The following is a 27,542-nucleotide window of genomic DNA, read 5'->3' on the forward strand; positions in this document are numbered from 1 at the left end:
ACCCTGCTGAAGGGTTGAGACGGACGCTGCCCACCCTGAGAGTTGAGCCCGAAACCTTCCTCTCTTGGAGTCTAGAGCCCTGAAACAGAGACTCCAGAGCAGAGACTTGTCATCTGAGCCGGGAATTAAAACGGGGAGCTTTTTTCTTCCTCCCCCTGTCCAGCAGAGAAACGAAGGAAAATCCTCTGGCCTGGTTCGGCCCTTGCCAGACAAACATCTAGTAACACGTCATCACGGACGGGTGGCAGGTGTCTGGACTTTATTGCTGGTACTCGAGTGCCCATCTGGTGACGATTATCCGTAATGGCTGGGTTTTCCCGTGCTCCTTCCCCTCGTCTCCTTTTTCCCGATCCTCGCGTGTGGCGTCTCCGCTCCCTCCGGCTACGGCCTCCGCCTGCCCCCGGGATCGGGCGCATCTGGAACCAATTCCTTGAGGACCTCCGCCTCGATGGGTGCCGGGCCTGGAGAAAGCGTGGGACGATTCCTCTGCGAGTCTGGTGATGGGGGGGAGGGTGACAGGGGTGTGTGTGTGTGGGGGGGGGGAGGTGAGGATGTTGAAAATGACCCAGGCTAGTGGTCCGTCGCTTTGGGTCAAAGGGATGGGAGCTCAGCCCTTTATGACCCCTCAATGCAAACTTGTGGTTTCCTAAAAAACAGAAGAGGCCCAAGGTGTGAAAGCCCAGTTGGTTTCAGAGGCATGACTAGTCCAGAACCCATGCAGCGCACTGCTGGGCCAGGGGTGGGCACCGGCCTGTGTCTCGGTGAAACAGCGACCACCCCCCTTGGCTCAGCGCTCGCAGTGCTGTCAGTCGGAGGCAGAGGGCGCTAGCTCTCCCCGCCAGGCACTGCTGCGGAGCTCATGGTGTGTGCGAAAACAGGAGAGGCGGGCGTGTCCCGGGGCGGCATGTGTGCAGGTCCGTATCCTGGCCACGTGGAGCAGGAGCTGCTGCCGTGAGCTGTGGCTCCAGACAACCGCTGGCTCCAGACTGTCTCACTGTGGTGTAATGACAAGCAGTTGCCAGTTCTGAGTTTCATTTTTTGAGGTTTTGAATACTTATACCCAGATACAAGCTGATGCCAAGGCAGTCCATCCACAGTTGTCTTTAGCATTTGATAGTGCGCTTTAGTCAAGAAGTTGGATTGTTTTGGAAAACAGCTCACTGATAGTGGGAAAATGTGGCTTCTTCCCAGCCTTGGTACAGGTAGGGGGGCTTCCAGGGAGTCTTATTTAGGCTCAGCGCTGACAGGCATTTAAATATGGCAGGACAGGACTCCTCACATGTCCTTCCTTGTCTGAAGGAGTCTCGTCCAGCTGTTGTTTTGTAACCCTGTACCTCTAGCTCCACTTGAAGCCTCGCTTTGCAATGAGATAAGATCACTTTATTGGCCATATACAATTTCTTGCATTAGGAATGTGTCTTTTCGCAGACCCCACCTTGCTCTCCATGAGACACACAGACAGGGAGAGAAGCTGGGGGTCAGAGCGCAGGGTCAGCCATTTATATGGCACCCCTGGAGCAGTTGGGGTTAAGGGCCTTGCTCAGGGGCTCAACGGAGTAGGATTCCTCTGTCGGCCGGGGGATAAGAACCGGCAAACCGTTTTGTTCACATAAACTGTCGCTGATCAGTTCATTTCCTGAACATTTTCTTCTGACTTGTGTCGCCGTGAATTGGCGAGGTATGTGGGGCTGCGTCGCAAGAGAAGGTTATTATCTGAAGCTCTCGCAGGAGGGAGCAGGGAGTGTGCGGGGCAGAAGGGGTTAACGCTGAGAGGAAGGTGAACAGACGGGCGTTGCCCGCAGACACTGTCAAGATGCTCTACCGCAAATAGGTGCAGTCCAACCAGCTGGGAGCAGTTATACCAGCATTGCTTGGGGGTAACCCTGTGAGGGACTGGCATCCTTCCCAAGGGGGGCAGCATGTTGTCAGACGACTTGGCACAACAGAAACAAGGATCAGTTCTGTCCTGACGAGCCTCAGGGCTCGGGTGTGGACTCCAAGTCTTCTTGAGCTCGGGTTCCAGTTGGCTCTGAAATACGCCACCCTTGTGTGCTGCCCCTAGCAAGCTGGCTTCAGTTGTCTCTCTGGGTGGGCAGGTGCCAGCAGGCACAGAATGAGACAAAAGCCCCTGTGCTGTCAGAGCCGCGGCGAATATGAACCGACTGTGCTGTATTTTCACAGCTCCGCAGAGGCGGAAACAGACACTGGCCAGAGGCAGACGCAGTTCATTGAAAAGCAGTTTGCTTGTTCACCCCTCCCCCCCTTGGGAGTTGTTGTGGCAGACATTACAGCTGTTTCCAGTTGTTATCCAAGAAAGGGACCAGCTGTTTTCAGCAGCCACTGGGCAAGATCCTTCAGGTCTGGACCGCAGATTGTTAAAGCGATTCTTCATTCCAGCTCAATTTTCTGTATATGCTAAGTCTGGTTATAATCAAAAAGGGCTCTACACGTAGGTCAGTGTTAATATACAATATAAACCTTGAGAGAGATTGGAATATTTTCATTTTTCACCTGAGTATTGCTTATAAGTAGTCTCTTCAGGCTGATATCATGCGAACATATATGTTATCTTGTGCACAGCCTGTTTAACCTCCCAAAGCAGGAAACATCTCAATTCTTTGTATTTTCACTTGTCGTTCAGTACGGCTCAAGAGCAGCCAGCAGAGAGAGAGAGGCAGCCTCCCTGCTCTACAGCACTTCGACATGAGATGAGACAGAGCTAGCCAGGGGGCATATTACAATTAACTCCACGCTGTCCCACGCCCACCATCACAGCTGTCTGAAGTGCCCTGGGTCAAAGGCTCAGTTATTCCTGGAGAGTGGACAGGAATGCTTTTTTTCCCCCTGCAGATCTGAACAAAGAAAAACCTGACACCTGAAGCCTGATATCTCAGAGACTCTTGACTGCTATTTTATGTGAACCAGTTTGACAGATAGCATTAGGAGAAAGGTTAACCCATCCATTTATGTGATGGATTCTGCATATTAAACCTGTGAATAATCTAGGGCACGCCTCCCTTTGCCGAGATAGCTGGCAAACTTTTCCTGACAGCACACAACTTCTAAAGTATTAAAACTGGCTCTGTACATTGGCTTCTGTGGAGTGCAATAAGCATTCAGTGTATGGAAGGCACTACTGGGAATACGATCTTAAGGCCACAGGAAACTATAGACACCGCGCAAGTTTTCTCCAGCTGTCGGATTGTGCTTTTGCATTCGGTATGAAAGGCTCAGCTGATGTGTAGGGATCTTGCAATAATAAGGTAATAATAGGGTACAAACTGCCATCAGTAATTGCTTTTTACTGAAGCATGCTGTTCCCTGCGCTAGAGATCTACAACCCTGATCCTGGATAGCAATGACTTAACTGGACCTATTGCTATTATTAATTTTAGCAGATGCCTTTAGCCGCTGCAACCAACATAGTTGTGTTGTCAGCTGGTTAAAGCTCTGAAGCCCAGACTGGAGTCATGGGTTTCAATACTAGATGTCACTCTGCTGCTGTAACTCCCCTCTTGCTCCAGTTATTGCTCTGCAGCTGTCCAGGACTGCGGCGGGGGCTGTCCTCGGGTTCAGGCGGATGACTTTCGCCGTTTCTCCCTGCCTGCAGGTGCTGAAGTGGGTGGAGGAGACGGTGCAGTCGACGAAGGTCCACCTGCTCTCGACGGACCACGAGAGCGGGGAGGAGAACCGGTGGTCCGTGCCCTTTGACCCCAGTCTGAGGGAAGTCACCGTCTCCCTGAGCGGCCCGGCTCCCGAGATCGAGCTGCGAGATCCCTACGGTAACATGAACAAGGGGGCACTTCCCCCTGCGGCTTCCCATGTGTGTTTACGTGGGTGTGGGTATCAGTTCAGCGCTTTCCTGCGCTTACACCCGTGTCTGCCTATCTAAGCATGTTCACCGGTGTCCCTCAGCCACAGGTGTGAGCTGTGAAAAACACCCGCTGTGGTGCTGCCGCAGGGTTTGCTTGAAGTTGTAGCATGGGGCTAGATTTTAATGCCAGCTTCATGCGGGGGAGAGAGAGGTTGCGATGCATGGCTTTCTATGGGAGGGGTTTTAAATGGCTACAAGTGGCCACTGGAACGCATCTCTCCTGTGTCTCCAGGCCGCATCGTTGGGGAGGAGCTGGGTCTGGCCGAGCTGCTGAACATCCCCAACTCCGCCCGCGTGGTCGGCGTCAAGCACCCGAGGCCGGGCACCTGGACGCTGAGGGTAGGTTGGCGCGGGAGGCCGGCCGGGCTGTCCTTCTCGAGACGTCATCGGCACACGCGTGTTCGGTTGTTGATGGCGGAGTGGCGCGCCTTTTGGAACCGCAGCTTACAAAAAGAGCGGGTGGGTCCTTTCTCGACAAGCCGCAGGAGACGCGGTTGTGCGACGGCGTGGGGATGAATCGTCCCTCCTGCGGTGCCGGTCGGACAGCTGTGCGCCGTGCCTATCAGGGAAGCTTGGCCAGTCAGTTCATGCCACGGCCCAGCCACAACCCCGACCGGATATCTTCGAACCATAGGACCCATCCTGTGCTCTGGACATGCTGATTGATAACGGAAGAAGCTTTTCATCTTGTTCCAAACTCCTTAAAATAAGGAGATTTCATGTTGCCTCTAAATTTTCCAGTGCTGACGCCCTCTCCCCCTTTGCCCCCGTCCAGGTGAGCTGCAGTGGCCGCCACACTCTCAGGGTCACGGGGGTCAGTAACTTGGACTTCCGAGCGGGTTTCTCCAGCAGGCCGGTGACCGACTTCAGCCAGACCCGGGAGAGGCCCGTAGAAGGTACTGGCCACACGATGCACCCTCACAACACCAGCTCTAGAGTTTCTTCACCCTGGGTGCTGTAGGGCACGCATTCAGTGTCACTGAATCAGTTCTGAAGGTAGCAGCTGTATTTCTTTGAGACTCAGCTGTGACGCAGATAACTGCTTTTCCAGGCTTACTGGACACTACGTAAGGGTGTGAGTGCGTAGCGGGCATCTGAGCTTCCCAGTTAGCCCCCTGAGCGATGCGATGAGCTTACTGCATTTTCCTGGATACAAATATTAAGGGGTACTGTGAGCCGGTACTAAACGGTTTTCAAGATGTTCTCAAGCTGTGCTTTTCTGAACGTGAGAAGAGCCCAGAGACCTGCTCATGGCCTCTGACCGGGGTGTACCAAACCACAAGTGCAGCGGGGTGCAGCAGAGTCATGCTAGAAGCATGAGGACAGCATAGAGAAAACGTGGCCGAGCACAGTGTGCTGCACGAAGAGCTTGCAGTGCTTGTAGGCGTTTGCATGAGGTGGTAAAAGAGCATTACTGCAGACTCGAGGGCGAGGAGAGCCAGGTTATGGACGTTTTATTTTACAGCCCAAGGCTCTGAGTGCGAGCTTTGCTTCTGCTGTGACCTCAGGACCGCGATGTGTCTCTTACCCTGCTGTCCCTCAGGAGTGCCGGCTCACGCCTTGCTGAAGTCCAGCGGCCTGAGCCCCCCGGGACGGGTCAACCAGGTGGACCTGCTGTCCGTGTCCGGCCGCCCGCTGCGCACGCTCCCCGTTCCCACGCCCTCCGACGGGGGCTCCGGCGGCCTCTGGAACGTCCCGGAGTTCCGCACCCCTCCCGAGAGCTTCTTCTTGAGGATCACCGGGAAAGATGAAGGAGGCTACAGATTCCAGAGGATGTCTACCGTCTCCTACACCAACATTATCCCAGGCAGGAAACTGCGGGAGAGAATTTAGACAGTTAGCATCTCGTTAAGGCGCATTAGCAAGCATCACACGTGTATTGCGTGACGCTCCGAAGGTTGCCCCATGGAACTTTTACCACTGTGAAATAAACCCAAAACAAACTGAAGCGCCAAGAGGGAGGATATTCTTGTGTTTACTCCACCGAGCTGGAACTTTACGACCAAGCAAATGTTATTTTGCATTATTAAAGTCCCCAATGAGGGGAGCCTACAGCTGTTGTGTTGGAAGAAATAACCGAACATTATCATGTCCGGAAGGCTTTATTTTCTATGAATATCAATAATAGATTCTACTAAGTTTGTAGTGTACTCTGAATTATAACTAGATTCGCTTTTACGCCGTATGGGAAGATATCAGATAAAGGCATTATTCTATTACATTATCTAAACATGAATAATGTACATCCTGCAGAGTGAGTGGGGACCATAGCTGGACCACATATTTTGTTTTATTGCAGATCTCCTCCCGGTTATTCTTAATTATTGAAGCAGTCCTCAGAACCTATGTGACCTACGTGATTAAGGACCAAAGTTCTGCAACGACTGCCTGCCTGTGGCCCTTTCTTTGGCTACAGAAGGTCCGTTCCGTGACTTGTCATTTTTACAGCGGGCCTGTTTTTCCCCTACAGAGCCTCCTGCAGTGAGCATGCCTGACAGAGTCCATGGTTACTACAAGCAGCCGGCTGTGATTGGCTGCTCCGTGGAAAGCCACGTGCCCTATAGGGTGCAGTTCTCGAGGGGCGGGGCCAGGCTGGGGGCGGAGCAGGCTTTTCAGTAAGTCTCCTTTCCTCAGGTCAAAATAAGGCCCTTTCAACGTTCCCCCATGGCAAGTAGTGTAATGCGACCTGCACCTTCGTTGTCCTATTGATCCTTTTAACCATCAGTTAAATCTGTACAGGGCGCTTTTTGTGGGTGAATTCTGCGGTTGTGCGACGGGTGGGAGGCCCGTTAAAAAGCAGCCATTGATCTCAGTCGACCCCCTCCTGTCGATTTGTCTCTCTCTGTTGCGGAAGCATGGTCGCTGTCATGTCAGCGTCTGTAATCCAGCCTGTGTGTTGGCGTCCCAGGGTGTCTGCCAATGCCACATGGGAAATCCCCCGGGTCCTGGGCACGGACGAGGGCACCTATGAGTGTGTGGCCTACAGCAGCGCAGGAGTGGGCCGAGCTCAGACACACCTGGCGGTGAGAGGTTAGTGAGATGCCAGCATGCCCAGTCCGTAAATCGGTGTTGTTTATACAAGTCTGGGGGCAGCATTAACTGTCCTGGGCTGCTTTTTACATTCTGAGTTGACCATTTTTTTTAATCACCTGCAAAGATTAGGGCCGTGATCCCTGCAGATGTGCTCCTCCGACTTGCACACCTGTCAGGAAAAAACAAGAGAAGAGTTAGTTTTTGCAAAGGAAAAAGCTGGGCTGAGCTGAGCTGTTTGTGTGTCTTGTGGAGTGAAAGTTCATCCGAGATGGTCCCATTTTTGTCTTGTGTGTCCGTGTCAGGCGAGGGGGTGCCCTCCAGGAGCTTTAGGGGGGCGGTGCAGGAGTAAAAGGGAGATGTTCAGAGTAGAAATAAATAGAAAAGGTTTAACTGGAAAGGTCAAGCAGATTTGGTGTGAAAAGGTCCATTTTGAGCTGACCGCTTACAAAGTACTTGAACATTTGCTTTTCTGCTTGTTTTGTAAAGTAAAATGTATTTTTTTGCACTACCTGTGCCAGACCTTGCTGGAAAATGCTTTTGAGGGTGGGGCCTAAGCGTGTGTCAAAATGATCGCACGGCACTTACGGGCTTGCGTAGCCCAGCAGGCTTGCGGGCTTGGACAAACGTTAATTTTTTTTTCGTGTTTGATTCCTCAAGGGCACTATTATGAAACACGATTTTCAGTCCCCCAGGGTCAGGTCTGATGAGATTTTAAACAAAAGGATTATAAAGGAGTAGAACACACCCGGTAATATGCACCAGGAACTTGTACGTTAAATGGGACAACAATGTGGTTTGTCGTAAGACTGGTTCGTTCACAGGGGTGCAACCGAGAAGCGGCCACGCAGGCAGAGTTTATTGGTTTATTTCTGCAGAGCCGCCTCCGGCGCTGAAGCCCCCCCTGAACGTGACGGCGCCCCCCGGGGAGGTGGCAGTGCTGTCGTGTTGGGTGGAGGGCCCCGTGAGCTACAACCTCACCTGGTACTTCGCTGGGAAGGAGCTAGCAGGCAGGGCTGGCCGGGTGAGGACCCTGGGGAACTCCTCCCTGGAGATCGGCCCCGCGACTCCGCAGGACGCGGGAGAGTACCACTGCGTGGCCAGCAACAGGCACGGGCAGAGCCGGGCGGCCGTGTGGCTGCTGGTGCCAGGTAAAGAGCGGCGGTGAAGCAGCCCTCAGGCCTTGAAAACACGTCAGAAGGTGTGCAGCTGTGGCCTTCAGCCTGGCCCCCCTAGAAGGCCACAGTCCATCACGTTTTCACCTTGAATCGCCACAAAACGGGGTGGGCGGAGCGGTGGCTCTGTGGCTCAGGATCTGCGCCTGTGGCTGGAAGTATGCTGGTTCAAATTCCGCGGCTGGCCCCTGAGCAAGGCCCTTCACCCCAACTGCTCCAGGGGCGCTGTACAATGGCAGACCCTGCTCTCTGACCCCAAGCTTCTCTCTCCGTGTCTGTGTATCTCATGGAGAGCAAGCTGAGGTCTGCGAAAAGACAAATTCCTAATGCAAGAAATTATATCTGGCCAATAAAGTGATCTGATCTTCTCTTATCTTAAAACACGTGTGCCGCTAAGGAATTTCTGGTCTCTGAGGGCTGTGGGTTATTCAGCCTCTTTTTCCAGTTGATCTCTAAATTTATTTGATGAATGGGCATCTTGCGTGATGACAGCTATTGTTGGATGATGGCGTGATGGTGACTTCTGAAGCTTCACGAACCAGGGCTGCCCAGCACCAGGGCCGGTGACCATGGATCTTAAGGCCCTGACAAGAACAGCCCTGGGGCTGGTAAAGGGTGGTCACAGGAGCACTGTGAGGCAAAGATATCCGATAATGCTAAATGCAGGTCAAAAGATCCTACATGCATGACGTTGCCTTTCCAGTTTAATGATGTTTAAGGGAATATTTCACGGGTTCTGCTGGGTGTTGTAGTTTGCACTCTCGAAGAGGTACTTAGTTACACGTTAGAACAGCGATCCTCACTCCTTGTCCCGGGGAGACACCGGGTCTTCTGGTCTTCATTCCCCAGGGTATATACAGCTCTCGGCGAGCGAATTGAACCAATGAGTTCCGAAATCCCATCGGATAAGGGCTTCAGACGCCGAGGGCTGTGCGCTCCCCTGTGTATCCTGCAGGGCATGAGGCTCTCCAGGGCCAGGAGCGAGCGGCTCTGCGTTAGAGCAGCGCCCGAGGTGCCCAGTGTGTGCCCTCCCCGTGGAAAGGATTCATCATTGCCAGGAGGCCCTCCTTCTGTCCCAGGTTCTACCCCAGCTTGTTGCCTTCCCTTCCCTGCAGAACCCCCTCGCGCAGTGATCTCCCCCCAAGCCCTGGCCTTCTCTCGGGGGGCGGAGGTGCGCCTGTCGTGCGCCGCGTCGGGGTCCCCACCACCCCTGATTTCCTGGAGACGTGGGGACACCCTCCTCCCTGGGGGGTACAGGTATGCTGGGAGTCGCTGGGAGACACCGGCACAACCGCGTGGGGAGGGGGGGGTGGGATGGTACTGGCGGGTGGGGGTTAAATGGCTGCACAGTCACGTAACTCAGGAAAAACAGGGCCCCTTGATGTGGGCAAACCAGGACGATGTGCAGTGTTGAGGCTTCAGATAGTTTTACTCTGTAAGCATTAAAAATTGCAACAAAGCAAACACATACGGTAGAGCAAGATATTAGTACTAGTGAGGAAAAAGAGAGGATAGTGTACAGTTTATAGCCTAGCGCTCAATAGCCCTTTAGTTTGCAAATTTTGTAACAGGGCCCCCTGCTGGCCAAATATATCTACAGCCTGGTTTTCTAAGTATTGTACAAAGCACACAGGTCTTTTAACTGGCCTAGGACAGACAAGGGCTCTTTTTGTTCTTAGTTTAGTTAATTAATTTATTATTTAATTAGTTAATTGAGCCAAGTCAGTGGATACTTAACCACTGGCAGAACACACAGAAACAGAAACATGAAAGTTCTGGACTCCAGGTTTAAAGACATCACATGAGGCTCGTTTAAAGGCAGTGGAAGGGATCAAGACTTTTCTTTGAGCTCTTCTCCTGTTGTTCCCCTCAGAGTCTCCGTTTCTCAGCATGGGACCCTGACCATCAGAGAGGCCGTCCCAGAGGATGCTGGGAGCTATACTTGCCTGGCGTCCAACGAGGCAGGCAGCGATACGCAGACGGTCACTCTGAGCTACACGGGTGAGAGCGCTGTCCTGTCTCTGTAGGCAGCTCTGTGCTGAGGCTGAAACAGTTCAGACTGCCAGCAGTTTCACTGGGGACAAATCATCTCCTTTTCTCCTCCATCCTGCGCTAACAGTTAGTCTCAGAGTTGATCGTTTTGATTTGATCAGCTATGTCACCCTGCAACTCACCACTGGCAACTCACTGAAGCTCAGCAGGTGTGAGCCTGGCCAGTACCTGGATGGGAGACCTCCTGGGAAAGCTCAGGTTGCTGCTGGAAGATTTTTTGTCATGTTTATAGCCCTCCCCGTGGTCAGCAAGCATATTTTCGAGTCTAAAATTTAACACACAGTTTCAGGTGTGACCTGTGGTATGCGGCTGCACTTTACCCTTTGATCTCTGACCCAACCCCCTCTTCCAGAGCCTCCAGGCATATCTGTGGTGAACCCAGCAGTGCTGGTGGCAGCTGGAGAGGAGGCCATCTTGGAATGCCAGCCCACTGGAGTCCCGCCCCCACTGGTCACATGGTACAAAGGTAATCAGGGTCATGAAGTAGTAAAACAAGTAGACAGTACTAGTTAGACACATGCACTCCAGCTCGCCTCCCGCCAGCACCTCCGACACATTTCTTTTATCAGCTGTTGCTCCTGTTTCATGGTGAAAGTGTCTGCTTTTTGCACGACGGGGTAGGACAATGCTCCTTCCGGAAGCAGTCCATGAGCTTTTCCTGGATTCAGAGTAGGGAGATGCAGCAGTGTGGGGCCTGGGAGCTGCAAGGCCTCAGTGGCTTTGGGAATTGGGAAGTGCCGCAGGTTTGGGAACACACTGCCAAGATCCATCTGGCAGCACTGTGACAGAAAGCAGGAGATTGGTGGCAGAGCCTGGAATCTACAATGGTCGATAGAAACCGAGGGGAGAAAAACAAGAGTTTCAGTGTGTTTTTGTTATTGCAAGGTTATTGGGCCGTATGGCCACTCTCAGGGCCCTTTATAGTAGAGCAGCTTGAACCCAAATCAGTATAAAATACCAAAATAACCTGGAATTTTTTAAAACTGGCATTGGTGCTTAATGATCATTGATTACATTACAGCAAACCTTGTGCTAACCCATTGCTCATGCTTGTTCTGTTACTGCTCCGACGTCCTTGGTCGAAACCGAGATAAGAATTTGTTCTAAAAAAATATCAGACCTTTAATCGACTTAGTTGAAACCAGTGAAGTGGGTTAGGACGTCGAATGCCCTTTTCGGGTCTCGTTTAGGCCGTTTTCAGCTCGTACCTCGATAAAACCCATGTTTCAAGAGCCCAGGTTTCATCCCAGCCCATCCCAGGTTTCAAGAGCCAGCGCTGTGCACCTCTGTCTTTTAACCCCTTTTCATTTTGGGGGCGATTTTAAAAATGCACTGTGTCTCAAGGTGTCATGGGGGATTATGGGGCCACACGGCCACTTCCTTGTGAAGAGCGGGCGCTCACGCTAAGCCTGTGTGTGTCCAGGTGATCTGCAGGTGGGGACGCTCCCCTCTGCGCGGCAGGACGCCTGGCGTGGGACCCTGCGGATCGGCCAGGTGCAGGAGACGGACGCCGGGGAATACAGCTGTGTGGCCAGCAGCCCGGCGGGGACGTCCAGTGCCGTGGTCACCCTTGGCGTGGGGAGTGAGTACAAGCCGGCGGAGGAGGTCGAGCATGAGGTCGATCCCGAGGTCGTGCAAGAGAAGACAGACAGTTCCATTCCTGTTTTTCCGCTGTTCAGTGCCACTTTGCTATGACAAACTACTAGAAATATTACTGATGTTCAAAGTCATCCATTTAAAGTGCAATAATTAGACTGTACATCTTCTGTCTTCATTATTAACACCTCCAAGGCCTTACCCACAATGGACATTGGATACTGACTCATCACCCCATCAGAGTCCTGTCATTTAACCCCCAGCTGAATCCATTCTGCCACGAGATTTTCAGACAAACCCCACTGTGTGTTTCTCGTATCCCAGTGCACGATGAATAAAACAAATAGCAAAGGTTCTTGAGCATTTCTGCCCACAGTGTGTGCAGGACCCACTGGCGTGCTGTGGAAAGGTCTCATGCGTGCTGTGGAATTAGAAGAGTTTGTGTTTCAAATGGGATGTCCGCTATTTCTGATTAGAATTTGTAGCCTATGTTTCGGTTCAAGATAGAAGTTTGTTTCTGGCAACATTAGTGCTGATTAGTTTGAACTATTGTGGCGTGCCACAAAATGTTTCGGGTGTTAAAAGTGTGCCGTGAGCTGGAAATGTTTGGGGAGCACAGTTTGGGGCTGCAATTTTCTGCAATCGAATGATTCAGTGGCACCGTCGTCCTTATTTGTGCTGAACCAGAGGATGGAGAATTAAATGCGAGAGCTGCGATGGAAATGAGCCGTGCTTCAAGGACGGCTTGAGGTTTTGAAGGAGTTCTGCTGCCCTGGTAGGTGGACAGAAATAAATAAAGGCGTTAATTATTAATAATGGAGGGTGAGAATCATTCCAAGAGCCACCGTGTTTGCATGAATAATTTACTGCATTTCCCAAGAGCAGCGTTATCATTGCGGCGGCCTGACTGTGTCAGGAGGGAATTGCCACCCCTGTGGTCAGTGCTGCCTCCTCTCTCCCCCCCCCCCCCCCAGCCGCTCCCGAGTTTTCCGAGACCCCGCGCGATGCCACGGTGGATGTGGGCGAGAACGTGACCCTGCCCTGCGCTGCCCGCGGCTTCCCGGACCCCGTGGTGACCTGGCGGCGGCGGGACGGGCAGCCGCTGTACGCCAGGGCCGACGGACACCACGGCTCCCAGCAGCTGGAGTCCGGGGCGCTCTCCATTGAGGGTGAGTCGCTGCAGACCCGGGTTCGATTGGTAACTGCAGGCGGGCGAGTTCAGAACGCCCCCCGTAAGTCTTGCGGTTGTTGCAGTGTGCAGCTCCTACGGCAGCAGGGCTGGTTCCCAGGGGGAAGCTCACACCTCCTGCCTGCTCCCAGCCGGCCCCTGTGTTTCAGGCCTGGGCCGTCAGAAACCGATGGGCTGTGGACTCCCTCTCTCTCCGCAGGTGCCTGGCTGGATGATGAAGGCCTCTACATCTGTGAAGCCCAGAACCAGTTTGGGCTGATCTGGACCGAAGCCCGAGTCACCGTGACTGGCCTGGGTCAGTAGCTTCAGTGTGTGAGCGAAGGGGCTGTTGCAGTGCTGAAGACAGGGGACAGGGTGGCTCTTTACTTGTGTTTACACTTAGCTGTGCAGGGTGCAGGGGGCAGGGGGACGGTCCTTTGGCTTTGAGCTTGAGTTATAAGCCCCATTTTATCTTTTTCTCTTTCTCCATGAGCGTTGCACCCCTTGTGTTCAAGAGTAAGCCAGGTCTGTCTGTCTTTATCTACAGAGCCTCCTCTTTTGGCCCAGGGTGACCTGCTGCTCTCCGTGGTGGTTGGTCACTCACTGACCCTTCCCTGCATGCTGCTGGACGGAATCCCACTGCCTAGCAGACACTGGGCACACAACGGGGAGCCGGTGAGATTCACGTCTCGTCTTTTCCTTCCACATGACAGCCTCTTGATGACCTGACTACCTGACTGCTCCCGAATTGAGGTTGACCCTCTTCTCCTGACCTTTAGGTGACCCTGAGCTCCAGGCGTTTCCTGCGGAGTGACGGCAGCCTCCATATTGAGAATGCCGGGGTGGAGGATGCTGGGATATATGTTTGCACTGCTGTCAACGTGGCCGGGTCGGCCAATATTAGCATTACCATCGAAATCCACTGTGAGTCCTTCTGGTGCTCAGGGGTTCATCTGGAATCCCACAGACTTTCAAGTTTCTTGTTCCAAGCGAAGGATATTTTATAATGGCAAGCAATTTATAAATAGCATTTGTAAATTGCGACAAAAGATGTTGAGGGATTGATAGAATAAAGCTACTTCAGTTGCATTTGAAGTTTTAAAGTCGAGCGCTAAACACGGGAGAAACAAGTGAGTCATTCACAGTGTAGGGCTTAATTTCCAGGAATTAAACTTTGAAATATAGCATGTTTAACAGCAGCTCGCTGTTTTACACATATGTACAGTATATTTGTCTTGCACAATCTGGAAATAGCTTACACTGCACCTGAGGAACATACCATAAGAGGGCTAGTGTAGTGTTGTGCCCCATTGCTTGGTCTCCTTCAAGAACGCCCTGCGATTCAAAGGAACCAGATGAGCTAGTATGGAGAAACGGGTGCCTGATGCTTTTAACCTTTCCTACTTGGTGCAGCTCCACCTGTGATCAGTCCAGGCCCCGCCCACTACGTCACTGATGAGGGCGTGGCCATCACACTGCCGTGCGACTCCACTGGAGTTCCCAAGCCAGCCATCATCTGGTCCAAGGTGAGTGCGCCCGGCTTGTTAGTAGGGAGACATGAGGTGACTGAACGCTAGAGACTAAAAGAAATTTAACTTGGCGTTGGCTCAGCCTCTGTTTGAAGCAGTAGCTCAGAGGCTCGATTTCTAATGAAGATTTTGTCTCCCTCCTGTGTCTAGATTCAGATGACAAAAGACCTCGAATGTGAATGTAATTATTACAAATAATGGCTGCTGGAGTTTGAATAATAGGGCCCATTTGTCATCAGATGGGTCTGTACCTCACAAACAAGCTAATATCCTTGTTGAGGTTGCATTGTGGAATGTCAGAACAGCACAGTGTTAAAGTCTTCAGATTGCCTTGTGTGGTCTTTTTTTTCTGTGCTGTAATTACAAAAGTTCAGTTGCATAATGCTCCCTTAGCCAGTGTTGCTGCAGCATTTTCAATTAGAACCACAATGATCATTTAATTTTCTTTTCTTTTGAACACGCAAAGAGCAAGCTGGAAAGAGCTTTTTGGCCCTATCATTTAGGGATCGGGAGACGAAGGAGTGGGGCTTCTGAAATTCCTGAATTTTTTGGCAGACAATCTGAGCCGTCCTTAATTCTAAAATCAGAGCTTTAAAAAGCTCTCCTGATGGGCGGTGGAATTCGGATGTCACAAGAAGCTTGTGTGAATTTGTAAAAACAGGAAACTCAACTGTGATCTTTCTTTTGCTCTTGTCCTGCGAAGGAGAATGAGCCTCTCGTCCAGCTCAGGTCCTCGGACCCTGCCTCCGAAGGCCAGCTGCTCATCCCCAAGCCCACCATGGAAGACTCTGGGGTCTACATCTGCACGGCCGCTAACCCAGTGGGGTATGCAAGCCGAGAGTTGCGGCTCAGCGTGAACAGTAAGGGCGACTCTTCAGAACATCAGAATTGCAGACTAGAGGAGCTCATGTAACCCCTCTGTCCTCTAGCTAGTTTCCAGTAGCTTATTGAGCCAAGGACCTTATCTATCTGGCTCCTATAGGACCCCAAGGCGCCTGTATAAACACGGTGGCTGGGCAATTAATTCCAGACCCCTTCCACTCTTGGTGTAAATATGTGCATCCTGTTTTTAATTTCAAAAGTACTCCCTTGCAGCCCCACATGTGCACCCTGTGCCGTGAGAGGGACCTCTGGGTTGGCTTCGTCAGAGCATTTCAGTATTTAAAAATCTATTTTGCATTCTCAGCCTATTCTCCTATGTTTAAAGCTAAATAACATGTTTGTGGATAGAAAATGTTTAAGTGTGGGGTAATAATCCCACTTAAACAGTAGGTATTTCCCTGATTTATGGAGTGGATTCCAAGATGTAGAACTAGGTCCAAATCATCAGGCAGTGGGACAAAGTTTTCCTAGTTGTTGGAACAGCTGCTTAATTTATAAGACCCTAATCAGAAGTTTTGACATGTGTGCTGTTTGTGTAACAGGCACAGCTCTGATGGTTGTGATGAACAGGAAGTCTTTCATCTTTTCCAGCAAAACCAAGAATCCTAAGTGGGAGTGGCCAACAAGAACCAATCAGGATGGTTGCAGGGGTGGGGTCAGAGGTGATGCTGCCCTGTGAAGTGGAAGGAAGTCCCGCCCCGTTAGTGACCTGGAACAGGGACGCCCATCCCATCCCACCAATCACAGCCCGGTAATGGCCAATGATATCACAGGAGCAAGTCAGAGCATGTGCAGTGACTGATCAGTGACTGGATCTAAGTGACTGATTTAGGATGCACATATTGGGGGCCACACATTTACTACTGTTGCAGTAACGGATGACATTATGGGATCAATAAGCTGCTGAAGTAACCTTCCCCATGCGCATCAGTTTTAGTTTCTAAAACATTACCATCCTAAGGGTCATTAGGCCTGACTAGCTTTCTTTAGCCAGACGAATTCGGCTAGCTGATTCTGCTCTTGGGTACTCAATTCACATAATCATCTGGTTTTGCCCCATACTTCCAAAGGATGGGTTTTGGGAGTGCTGTATACTCAGGGACCCTTATGGGGTCTTTTCTTTGGGATCCCTTCGATAGGGACCTTGTTCGGAGTCAGGGGGCCTTTCCCTTTGGATTCCCCTGACAGCTTCTGTGTTCGGAGTCTCGGAGTCTCGGAGTCTCGGAGTCTCGGAGTCTCGGAGTCTCGGAGTCTCGGTCTTAGTCCAGTCGTAGGGGGGTCACCACCTGTCCTGACAGTCTTTGTTTTATGTCTTCAACCAAAAAGCGAAGAGGCGTCTCGGGAAGTCTTGACAGGGAACATGAGCTGCTGGAGGGCAGAGTCACAAGCCAGATGTGCACCTCTGCTTCGTGGCAGCGCCCATAAATTACAGGTGGCGCGGTGTGTTAATGTCCTGTGTTAATGTCTGAAACTGTGTCCTTCCAGGTTCACGGTCTCCGCCTCCGGGTCTCTCCAGATCAGGGATGCCCGGCTGACGGACAGCAAGCTCTACACCTGCTTCGCCAGCAACTCTGCCGGCAACGCGTCTCTGACCTACAGCTTGCACGTCCAAGGTACAGCTGCCTCCAGGGTGGAATCGGGGCCAGAGGCTCAGAACCTCCCAAAAGCCCCAGTAATGCTTTTATGCTGTTTGTGTTGCTCTCAGGTGTCGTTTTTGATCGACAAAGTTCCTGAGTTCCTGAGGCCGACAATGACTGTGATTTGTGAATTCCTCATGGCCCACAGCCTGCTTTAAGATCCGTGTAACCCCGCGATACAAATGCACTGTGACAGTGGAGCACCCCTCCCACTGCACTCCCCACTCCACGGCGCGTGGGAACGCGCAGCTTCCACACCTGAGGTTCATCAGGGCCGCACGGACGGCGTTCAGGCTTAGAACCAAGTGTATTCACAAGCCGGCTACAAAAATAATTATTCTTTACTACAAAAGGATTTATTCTTCTCATTCGAATACGATCCTCGTATACCGCAGAGCAGTTGCCTTCCCAGACGACTACACACCGGCACCCCGCATAAGGATAACCAGCGCTCTGCCGGAGCTCAGGCAGCACCCTGTTGAACCCGACACTATTACAGCACTAGCTAACTGAAAATAAAGGGCTGGCCTTGTTTGGTGTTTTCCAGCCCCGCCCAGGATAAAGCCTGCGCCGCCGCCTCTCCTGAAGGCCGCGATCGGTCAGTCCGTTACCCTGCCCTGTGCGGCCCAGGGGGAGCCTTCCCCCGCGGTCAGCTGGTTCTGGAACGGGGTGCCCCTGCGAGACCGAGGCAGCCTGGAGGGGCCAGGGGGGTCCCTCAGCCTTCACGGGGTCAACCATTCAGACGGGGGAGTGTACCGCTGTGTGGCGGCCAACAGCGCTGGGCAGGATGCCGCGGAGACGACGCTGGAGATCCTGGGTGAGGGCAGGTGGGGGTGAGGCCTGGGCGCGGAGCAGCAGGAAACGGGCAAGGGGAACGCAGTGACCCACAGGGGTATTAATCAAAATCTACCCTTTTGTTGAGCCAAGTAAACTTACTTGGGTCCGCTGATGTGTCCTTTGTTAGTAGCAGATAAAGGTTAATTGGATCCCAAGCGCGGAGCTTGGCATTTGTGATAAAGCCCATTTAGCCCACTGATTGATGGCTGTGTGGAAGGGCTCCAGGTATTGATCTGGAACAGGAGCCTGGTGGTGCCTGCAGCCCTGCAGGCCTGTCGGTCTGGAGCGGTGGGGGCCCGCGGGGCTCGCCCTGGGCCCCGCCAAGCCGTGCGCTGACCACTGCCGTGTCTTCACAGAGGCCCCGTTCTTCGAGGAGGCCGGCGACGTCTTCGTGGAGGAGGCGGCCGGGAAGAAGGTGATCGTGCCTTGCCTCGCTCAAGGTGAGCAAAGAGCGGGCCTTGGCCATCACAGCGGGCCGTCACTTAACGACTGCAGTTCGGCCAGTAACCTGATTCACATTTATCCTGCTGGAAAAGAAAACGTTGTATTTCTCTGTAGATTGGGATCTGTGGAAAAGATGGGCAATGCAGCCTAGCATTTAGCGGATTTCCAGAGCTTCTGCTGGTCAAGGTGTGTGTGGCAGGCCAGCAGTAATGTTCGTGTGAGCTGACCGGCCCATAAAGGTCATTGTGTACATAGATTCACTCAGGGATGGATCAGGTAATTGAACTGGATAATTGGTGAACGGCGAGAGTCACGTTCTCACAGGGGTTTCACCTAGCCGGGGATGGGTATATAAAGCGGTTCATGGCGATAGCTACTGTGGGGTTGTTAGGTCAGGTGTTTATTTTGTTGGTAAGGAAAAGTGCAGTATTTCCCCCTCCATCGCGGTCTCTCCCCGTGCTCAGTAAAGACAAGTCATTTGAGGAGAGGCTGGCCTGTCAGTGTGTTTAAAGGGGGAGCATCATCAGAAGCTCCCTTTAAATTTGCCCCAGCCTGTCCTGGTGAAGATAATTTAAGATGGGTCCAAGTGCAAACACTGAAATCTGACAACATGCAGGGAGTAGTTTTCTGTTTCCGTTCAGCCCTAGTTTAATGGATCACTTGGGGGGGGGGGGGGAAATAAGACACCCCACCACATCTGACAGACTGCAGTCCTGGCTGTTTATCGCTTGGTCACTGCACTGCCGTTTTCTCCCTCCTAAACTCTCATGCCGGCTTCATCGTTATCCCTCTGCGTACAGCTACACTGCTTCCGCTAGCAGAAACATCCCGGCGCACTGCGAGACCCCCCTCCTCCAGAAAGACCAGGCTCTTCACTCAGTGAGCCTGACGTCTGAGCTGTCACTTTTACTGGAGGGCGGCTGATGGTCCATTAAGTCCTAATCAAGCACCCACACACGGAGGGTGAAGTAAGAGCTTCGCCTTCCTGAATAAGTAGCGTGTGGATGGAATTTTGCGCGGTGCACTTTTTTTTTTCCTCCAAGAACAGCAGCTGGGACATCAGCTCACCTCCTTGCACATCTGGCCACATCTGGTTCCATCAGCGCAGGGAAGCCTGCAGGGAATGGAATTCTAATTACAGGCTGTTAGTTTGAGATAATAGACCGTAATGTCTGGGACTGCGGCTAAGTGGTGTTTGTGCAGAACCCCCCCCCTGTACACGCACAAACACACACACACACTTTCCCTTTAACTGCATTTAGGACAGGCTTTGTGTTCACTGAGTGGGCTTTGTTACACAGCTGCTAGGAAATGCTGGCACACCCTTTGCCGAAAGAAACGGGTCTACAAGTGCAAAGCACACATCAGAAAAGCACAGCTGTGTTTTAGGACTTCAGTGAGCTAATATGCTTTTTTCAGGGCTTACAACCTTGTCATTAACCCTCGCCGCCAGCTCTCAGAGAGGCATTGAGATTGTTGTGTGTGTGTGTTATTTTAACGACCTGAATCAGCTCGTTACTGGCATAAAATAACTAATTTAGCAGCTTCTCACAGCTCTTCAGGTACTGTGCTGTTTTTTTTTAATTGTTGCATCGCTAGCAAAACATCCCCAGCCAAACCTCTTTATTTCTTATTTCTTTCTTTCTTTAGTACCTCTTTATTTATTCAAGGCTGTTATGTTACTGTGATCCCCTCGTATGAGTAATAAAAACTGTTGAAGATGTTAAGAGCAGAACCTAACCAGACCCCCCTCTGTTGTTCCACTGTGCCTCTCTGGCCCCTTTTCAAGTCAAGAAAGCCATTAATCTGTTTTTCCAGAGTGATTCCTCTGCTGTTCAGATCCGTCCCAGTGAAAGCTCAGCACAAAGCCATGTGTCCTGTTGGCCTTAATGAGAAATCCTGGGTGTCTCCAACTCTCAGCTGCCTACTAATTAGCTGACGGGGTTTGGGAAACCGTCGTTAAAGGAAAAAAAGTCTGATACCCTCCAAGCTGTTTCCCCTTTTATAGTTCCTGACAAGCTTCCCGGTCAGGAAGTCCTGAAAGGTGGAGGAATTCACATCCCCATTGGAACTGATGCCCCCTGCTTTACCGTCTCTGTTCCTTTCTCTTTAACGCCTGTGTCTGGAGCAGTAAATCCATCTTCTAGAGTTTGAAGAAGCTTTAAACCAGATGTCCTCAGACAATGCTGCACGTGGCATCTGCACAGCGAATTTGTTATCTCGGGGGGGTCACACCGCGGCCCAAGAGGGAACAGCCCTCAGCAGTGACTCGACAGGCTCTCTCTGTGACCACAGGAATACACGAACCCGGAATTCTGTTTCGGGAGTGAAGCCCGCCCGGACCTTTCCGCTGTGCTGTCACGCGGAGAGATGCCGTCGCAGTATCAAGCCTGTTTAAGAAAATCCCAGTTCCCTTCGGGACTCGCTAGTCTCTCTGCAGTGACACCCCGAATCCGCCCAAGGTGTGTCACTGTTAAGGGGAACAGCGGCCTTTTATTCCTGCTGGTCAGTGCCAGGTCAGGCCTCGGTGTGGACCACCGAGCGCAGGTGACCCTGACCCCCGGGTGCTCTTTCCCCCCCCCCCCTCCCCCGCAGGTACGCCCGCCCCCGCGGTGCGCTGGCTTAAAAACGGTCTGGAGTTTCACGGGGGCCAGCCGGGAGGGGCGTCCGTGTCCGAGGAGGGGTCCCTGGTGATCGCCTCGGCCTCGGCCAGCCACAGCGGGGACTACAAATGCGTGGCTGGCAATGAGGTGGGCACGGCGGAGAGGAGGGTCCAGCTGAGGATAAACGGTGAGTGGCACCGTCGCCCCTGCTGTCCCCCCCCCCCCCCCCATCGCCGTGGCAGAATCTGTACCTTTGAACCTCACACCTCCCAGGTTTACTGATTTCTGTTTGGCTCTTCCCGACCCACGCGTTCACTTCCCAAGCGAGGGAGATCTGAAAGCTTGTTGCCCCAGACTGAGCCATCTCTCTAAGGTGTATCACTCTGTTTTGGATCCAAGAAAGAAAACCTGCACTGGACGCGACTGTTGAGTTTCACGCAAAATCTTGTTCCTCTGGGCGGTTTGTTCGTTTCGGTGAACTAAGAGCCTTTAGAGTGACGCGAGTCTCTCCCCCCCCCTTCTCTCAGTCCCCCCAGAGATCCACGAGGACGGGCAGCCCCTGAACCGGACAGTCGCCCTGCTGCAGCCCCTCTCGCTGGGCTGTGATGCTTTCGGGGTGCCCCAGCCCACCATCTCCTGGACCAAAGATGGACGTCCGGTGAGGATCACCGCCCACGTTCTCTCAAGGCCTGACAAAACTGCACTGATGCTCTGCCGCTAAGCAACTGAATGAGATCATTATACTGTAGCGTTATAGGTATCAAAATCTCAATCTACTGTACATGGATGCACTGCACCACTGAATAGAGTATATAGTACTGTCTTATTGAATTAAAACAGTGTAGCATTTGAAATTTAAAAAATACTTGCAGTTGTGGTTGAGCCCTTCTGTGGTTGGCTGCTTTGACATTTGGCTCTGCGAAGTGAAGTGTACAGCTCTCAGAGCCAACCTGACGTTGTTTGAGGAAGACAAGCAGCTCGGGCTCCTGTACTGGCACAGTACTGCCAGTGGGGGACCTAAGATCATCTTTATCAGCCATACACAATTTCTTGTATGAGGAATTCATCTTTTCGCAGACCCCAACTTGCTCTCCGTGAGAGACACAGACAGGGAGAGAAGCTGGGGGTCAGAGTGCAGGGTCAGCCATTTATACAGCACCCCTGGAGCAGTTGGGGTTAAGGGCCTTCCTCAGGGTCCCAGTAGGATTCCTCTGCCGGCCGCGGGATACGAACCGGCAACCTTCCAGCCACAGGTGCAGATCCTGAGCCACAGGGCCACCGCACCTGTAGCAATAGGTCTGACTATGGTCCATATAGTATAAGAGGCAAGTGTTTAATCTGCCTTTGTGTTTCTGTTCTTATACTGTGACTTAACACACGTTTATCATTATCTCCACGGTAAAACACCTTTACATGTCTGGGTATGAAAAGTACTATACACAATAAAATGGTAAATTGTAATTTCCTTCAGGGACGCAGAAAACAGTGTTGTTAGTATCTGGCACCACGGTGCCACCTTGTGTTACAGAACTACTTTACACCAGGAAAGAGGAATGTGTCAGATTCCTGCTTGCCTGCGATCTGGCTTTGAAGTGGACTGGAAAACCGCCGTAAAGGCTGGGGCTGTTGTGGAACGTTCAATCAAAATTTGAGCGTGAAATCGAGAATTTGAGAGTGTCGTAGAGAAAACCAACACAGCAGAAAACCCCCCTTTACGACATAACCGTGACTTCGCAACATAAATACCTAGAAATGCTCTCAGGTGACCGAAGACAAACTAGAGGCAGTGGCAAATAAAAAAAATCTTAAATCTCAAATTAAAAACATCACAAAACGAATCTTAAAATTGACCTGGGAAGTGTTAATTAAAGGGCTGTGCTGTTTTGTCTTTTAGTTCATACAGTACCCTGGGCTGTACTGACTAATGTTTTTTTTCTACAGTATTGTATTTTTTTGTTTTCCAGGGCAACATACACAACTTTGTAGTGCCACAGTATAGATTAGTGTAGTAATAACACGATGTTGTCTTGTGTTATATATGCTGAAAAGAGAAGAAAGAAAACAACGTTTTGGAGAAGGCTCCACGGCCGAAACGTTGTGTTTTCTCTCTTCTCTTTTCAGCAGGGAAGAAACCCTTTACTTGTTCCTTTGCAGCCTGCGCATGCTGACGCACCTCCCCACCTGAACTACTTGTGTTATATGTTACCATGTTGTAATGTGTGGTTTAAGTGATGGGAATATTTGCATGTTTATTTTTATTCCAAATTCATCAGCAATAGTTTAAACACACAGCCTTCAACACACTGAACACTTAAAGGGGCCAAAAACTGGTTAAAGAGTTCGGATGAACCCCATGATTAACTCAGTGGAGGGTCCGGTTGTGCAGCTGAGAGCCGGGCTCGAACCCTGGGATCCCCGCTGTAATGTGCCGAAGTGCGCCGTGTCTGATGCTGGCTCTCTCCGCGGCGGTGACCCCCCCCCCCCCCTGCAGGTCTCGGAGCTCGCGGGGGTGTGGCTGCAGAACGAGGGGCGCTCTCTGCGGGTCCTGCGGGCGCAGGCGGCGCACTCTGGCCTGTTCTCCTGCACCGCCGTCAACGCCGCCGGGGAGGCCAGGAGGGACGTCCGCGTCGCGGTGCACGGTGAGCCGCGCCGGGAGCAAGGCCGGTCGGCTGGGGGGGGCCTTTTTCACCGAGGAGCTCCAGCGCGCTGCGCGTGGGGCAGTGGCTGAAAAATCAGAGTAGCTTCTGTAACAATAACCTGTTATAACCTGTGCTATGAATGTTGTGTGTTATACATGTGCAATAGAGTGATGTGCAATGTTTCTCTTTTTTTGTTGTTTACATTCTATTCTATGTCCAGGAGTGCTGTGTGTCCATAAAAAATTTCCCTCAGGGGACAGTAAAAATCTTATCTTATCTAACCTGAGCAGTAACCTGCAAATTCACCTTCTAAAGCTCGACTGCCGGTACTCAGTGAGAAGATCTTTCCAGAGAATCGGTATGAAAATTAATTAACCGCAAGCAGTAGGATACGGATGCTCGTGTGCAGGTCACTTCAGTATGGCTCACTGATAAAACCAGCTTCTTCGTCACGTCGTTGAGATAATTGTCAGATAATTCAGAAGTTAAAGTCATGGAGTGACATGGATATGAAGGCTGGTTATTTTTTGAGTAACGGGGCCCTAAGATTGAATTGCACCCGTTATAATTACTGTATAGTAGGGCACAAAAACGTAAGAAAGGTTGCAAAACAGAGCCGGCGTTTGGGCCCATCTTGCTTATTTGATAGTTCTCTAGCTAAGTGCGTTTTAAAATTCCGTTCTCCCGTTTGTGGGAAGAGTTCAGACCGCGCTCGCTCGACTGGGAAACGCGCACCCGACACCTACAACTCTCTTGTGTGTCCACGTTCTCCGCCCTGCAGTTGTCCCGTGGGTGGATCCAGTCTATATACCCCCTTTCGTTCACACTTGGGTGTACATTCCTTCGCTGCGGACTGAAGAGACTTAGTTCCTATAGCCTGTCACATATAGACAGTCTCCTGAGCCGAGGACTCGTTCTTGCTTCCCTGCCTTGAAGTCTAAATGTTAGAACGGCCAGCTCCCTGACTCCGTCTCCACGTCTCGCCCTGTCTCTCCCTGTCCCCGCTCTTCCCCCCCCCCCTCGGCCCCCTGCAGCCCCCCCGGTGATTTCGGGGCCCTCGGGAGTGCAGGACCTGGTGTCAGCGGTGGGGCAGGAAGTGGAGCTGCAGTGCCGGGTGGACGGGAGCCCCGCCCCCCTCGTGGAGTGGAGCCGGGACGGAGAGTGAGTGAGGCCGCGCGCTCCTGCGTCGGGGTGCACACACCGCGTGCGCTGCTCCCTGCTCGGACCCGCGTCCTGCCACTGACGCCTCCTCGCTGTGCGCTGCTTCCCTGACGGCACCACGGATCTCGGGATCATTCAGTCCCTAGTCTCGCAAGTCGCTTTGGATCAGATGTAGTTGCCGAGCGCCTCATGATCTAAATTCGTACTAAGCTTCTGTTGTGTCTTGACCTCCGTCAGGCAGGGCCTTTCCCTAAGCGCAATCCGTTTTTTTGCACGCAGTTTTCCCCAACAGCTACCGCCTCGTTCAGACCGAGCCCTTAGCTCTGTCTCGTTCCGTACGCGCTTGTCCACTCTCTCACCGTCGGTCCTCCTTACCCCCCGTCCACAGGGTGTTGTCTCGTGAAGGGGACCCCCACGTACAGTTCTCGGACCGGGGCCAGCTGGTCAGGGTGAAGTCGGTGAGGCTGAGGGACCAGGGTCTCTACCAGTGTCTGGCCACCAACAGCGCCGGCCGACAGAGCCGGCAGTTCAGGCTCGTTGTTCAGGGTGAGTTGCTTTCTCCCTGCTGTCCCGCGCCCTACAGCTCCCGTCCTCTGGGAACTTCCGGCAATCCAGCTTGTGACTCTGGTTTGTTTGCTGCATGTTGGGGCAGAGCGGTGGCTCTGTGGCTCAGGATCTGCGCCTGTGACTGGAAGGTTGCCGGTTCAAATCCCGCGGCCGGCAGAGGAATCCAACTCCGTTGGGCCCCTGAGCAAGGCCCTGAACCCCAGCTGCTCCAGGGGCGCTGTACAATGGCTGACCCTGCGCTCTGACCCCAAGCCAAACAAGTGGCTGTATGCCACTGAGGCAACGTTGGGATGAGTTTGCCAGGGATCTCTTGCCCCTGAAGCAAACGGCAGCCCTGTGACTCGCTGGGTACCTGCTGGCCTGCAAGTTGAGTGTTAAAGAGTGGCGATTCCAAACCAGGTGTGTATCTGATAAAAACAGTTCCTAGCAAATTCAGATTTTTCAAGAACATGTCTTTCTCGCCCTCTGTCTGTCTTGCTCGCCTTCGCTCCCAGCGCCCCCCAGCTTCGCCGGCTCCGGCGAGACCACGGAGGTTTCGGTGGTGCTGGGCCACTCCGCGGTCCTGTCCTGTGAGCCGGAGGCCGTGCCCAGCCCCAGCCTGACCTGGCTGAAGGACAGCCGCCCGATCCTGGCCAGCGCCCGCCTGAGCTCCTCCCGGGGGGGGCGGGAGCTACACCTGGGGGCGGCGCGGGCAGACGACGCGGGCCTGTACACCTGCCGCGCCTCCAACCCCGCAGGCACCGCCCTCAGGCACTATCGCCTGACCGTGCTCGGTAAGGGAGACCGGCGCTGCAGCGCCTCCGTGTGGGCTCAGAGCAGAACCGCGAGGCACGTGCTGCAGGCGGGCTCTCTCGGCACCTACCAGTAATAATATGTCACAGGATTAATATATCGGTTTAGCTGCCAGTGTTATGAGAGTAATAAACCGGAGTGGACTGGAAGGCCCAAAATTGGAGTAGATTGCTACTTGTCCACTACTGTGGAAACTTGTCTCTGGCTTCTCCCATAAAAGTATAAAACACACAGGCGAAATAAACTCACATAAAGTCCTTGAAATCAGAACAGCAGCATGTAATACATAAGTAAATGGATAAATAAACTGGCAGTGGCAGCGGCGGGGGGGGGGTAGCCCTGCTGTGCTCTACTGACCAATAAATTGATGTCCTTTTTATCTCGCCACCATGAACAGGATCAAGCCGATTTTCACAGTTCGGTTACAGCGGGCAGCAGTACGCATACAGAGCAAGAGTAAGCTACAGGAATTGATTTAGAAACTGGATGCTGCCACGAGCATGAGCATATAATCTTTTTTTGTAACGCCTGTACGAGCTTCAGCCGAAGCCTGCTGGTCTTGCCAAGAATTCCCGGGGGTTTCGTTTTGCCTGGAGAGCTTTTGTCGGGTTCTTCTTCCAAAGGATCAGGCTATAGCTGCATGGAGCAGCCTCTCCCCCTTCTGCACTGGCTTAAGTAATTAAGTAATACTGCATGCTAGGAAGTTGTCTTTTACAGGCTCTGTAATTCATGTCAAGCTCTGCACCGGCTTCTGTCTGGAAAAAAGAACTCAGCCTGTCCATTTCTTATTGTTTACGGCAGCATAACTGAATCAGAATGCTTGAGGTTTTGACATCATTTGATTTCCTGGGAAACGAGGCCCAGCGAGTCGGACTGGGTTTTAAAACAGGATGGGCGTAATCCTTTATTAAACCAGATTAGCTGATTGAGAAGGAAGTCTTGTTTCTGTACCGTCGGCCTCTGGCGTGTCCGTTCGTGAAGCGCCTCATCCAAAGGTACAAGAGCAGCGTCCTGCCCAGGATTCGAACCCTGGTCCAGCACTGAGCCCTCAGCAATGTTCCACACTCCGGGCCTCAGCAGAGCCCGTGGCCGATTCTCTGTGTTGCTCCTGCACTGCGTGGTCCAGACTCTCACGCTGCTTCGTCTCCGGTCAGTCCCTCCGCAGATCGAGGGAGACGACGCAGCGTCCGTGAGGTTCGGCGCCAGGGAGGCCAAGGTCCGCGTCAACGAGACTCTGGTGCTGTCCTGCCAGTCCAGGGGCGTCCCCGAGCCCACGGTGCAGTGGTATAAAAATGGCCAGGTGAGTGCTTTGCTGTTGATCACGTCCGACAGGTTGCCTAATCACCTTGAAGCCCTGACCTCAGAAGACCGCTGTGTCATGAGTTTGATGTAACAGTTAATAATAATTCCTTACACTTATATAATGCTTTTTTGAATACTCCACTCCAAGCTTTTTACAGGTAATGGGGAATCCCACTACCGCCACCAATGTGTAACTGGATGATGCGACGGCTACAATGGTGCACCAGTACGAATCTTCTCTGTTGTCCAGGTTA

At 52.3% G+C, this 27,542-nt stretch overlaps 1 protein-coding gene across 1 annotated transcript in view; it reads left to right on the top strand.

Annotated features, from left to right (window-relative positions):
• Nucleotides 1-27,542, top strand: part of hmcn2 (hemicentin 2) — a 72,031-nt gene that overhangs the window by 9,825 nt on the left and 34,664 nt on the right. Inside the window, exons 5-32 of the mRNA XM_088940547.1 lie at nt 3,611-3,782; nt 4,107-4,213; nt 4,650-4,770; nt 5,418-5,681; nt 6,345-6,489; nt 6,783-6,904; nt 7,783-8,055; nt 9,195-9,336; nt 9,953-10,080; nt 10,484-10,597; nt 11,555-11,713; nt 12,702-12,896; nt 13,116-13,211; nt 13,443-13,570; nt 13,675-13,819; nt 14,309-14,421; nt 15,128-15,284; nt 15,898-16,057; nt 16,792-16,919; nt 17,491-17,760; nt 18,137-18,220; nt 20,820-21,014; nt 21,355-21,485; nt 23,319-23,466; nt 24,501-24,627; nt 25,016-25,173; nt 25,689-25,967; nt 27,141-27,286. Of these exons, the coding sequence (XP_088796673.1) occupies nt 3,611-3,782; nt 4,107-4,213; nt 4,650-4,770; nt 5,418-5,681; nt 6,345-6,489; nt 6,783-6,904; nt 7,783-8,055; nt 9,195-9,336; nt 9,953-10,080; nt 10,484-10,597; nt 11,555-11,713; nt 12,702-12,896; nt 13,116-13,211; nt 13,443-13,570; nt 13,675-13,819; nt 14,309-14,421; nt 15,128-15,284; nt 15,898-16,057; nt 16,792-16,919; nt 17,491-17,760; nt 18,137-18,220; nt 20,820-21,014; nt 21,355-21,485; nt 23,319-23,466; nt 24,501-24,627; nt 25,016-25,173; nt 25,689-25,967; nt 27,141-27,286 (4,407 nt within the window). The remainder of the gene's footprint in view (nt 1-3,610; nt 3,783-4,106; nt 4,214-4,649; nt 4,771-5,417; nt 5,682-6,344; nt 6,490-6,782; nt 6,905-7,782; nt 8,056-9,194; nt 9,337-9,952; nt 10,081-10,483; nt 10,598-11,554; nt 11,714-12,701; nt 12,897-13,115; nt 13,212-13,442; nt 13,571-13,674; nt 13,820-14,308; nt 14,422-15,127; nt 15,285-15,897; nt 16,058-16,791; nt 16,920-17,490; nt 17,761-18,136; nt 18,221-20,819; nt 21,015-21,354; nt 21,486-23,318; nt 23,467-24,500; nt 24,628-25,015; nt 25,174-25,688; nt 25,968-27,140; nt 27,287-27,542) is intronic.

The sequence above is a fragment of the Atractosteus spatula genome, chromosome 23 (assembly GCF_055471065.1).
Source record: "Atractosteus spatula isolate fAtrSpa1 chromosome 23, fAtrSpa1.hap1, whole genome shotgun sequence".
Lineage (NCBI taxonomy): Eukaryota > Metazoa > Chordata > Actinopteri > Semionotiformes > Lepisosteidae > Atractosteus > Atractosteus spatula.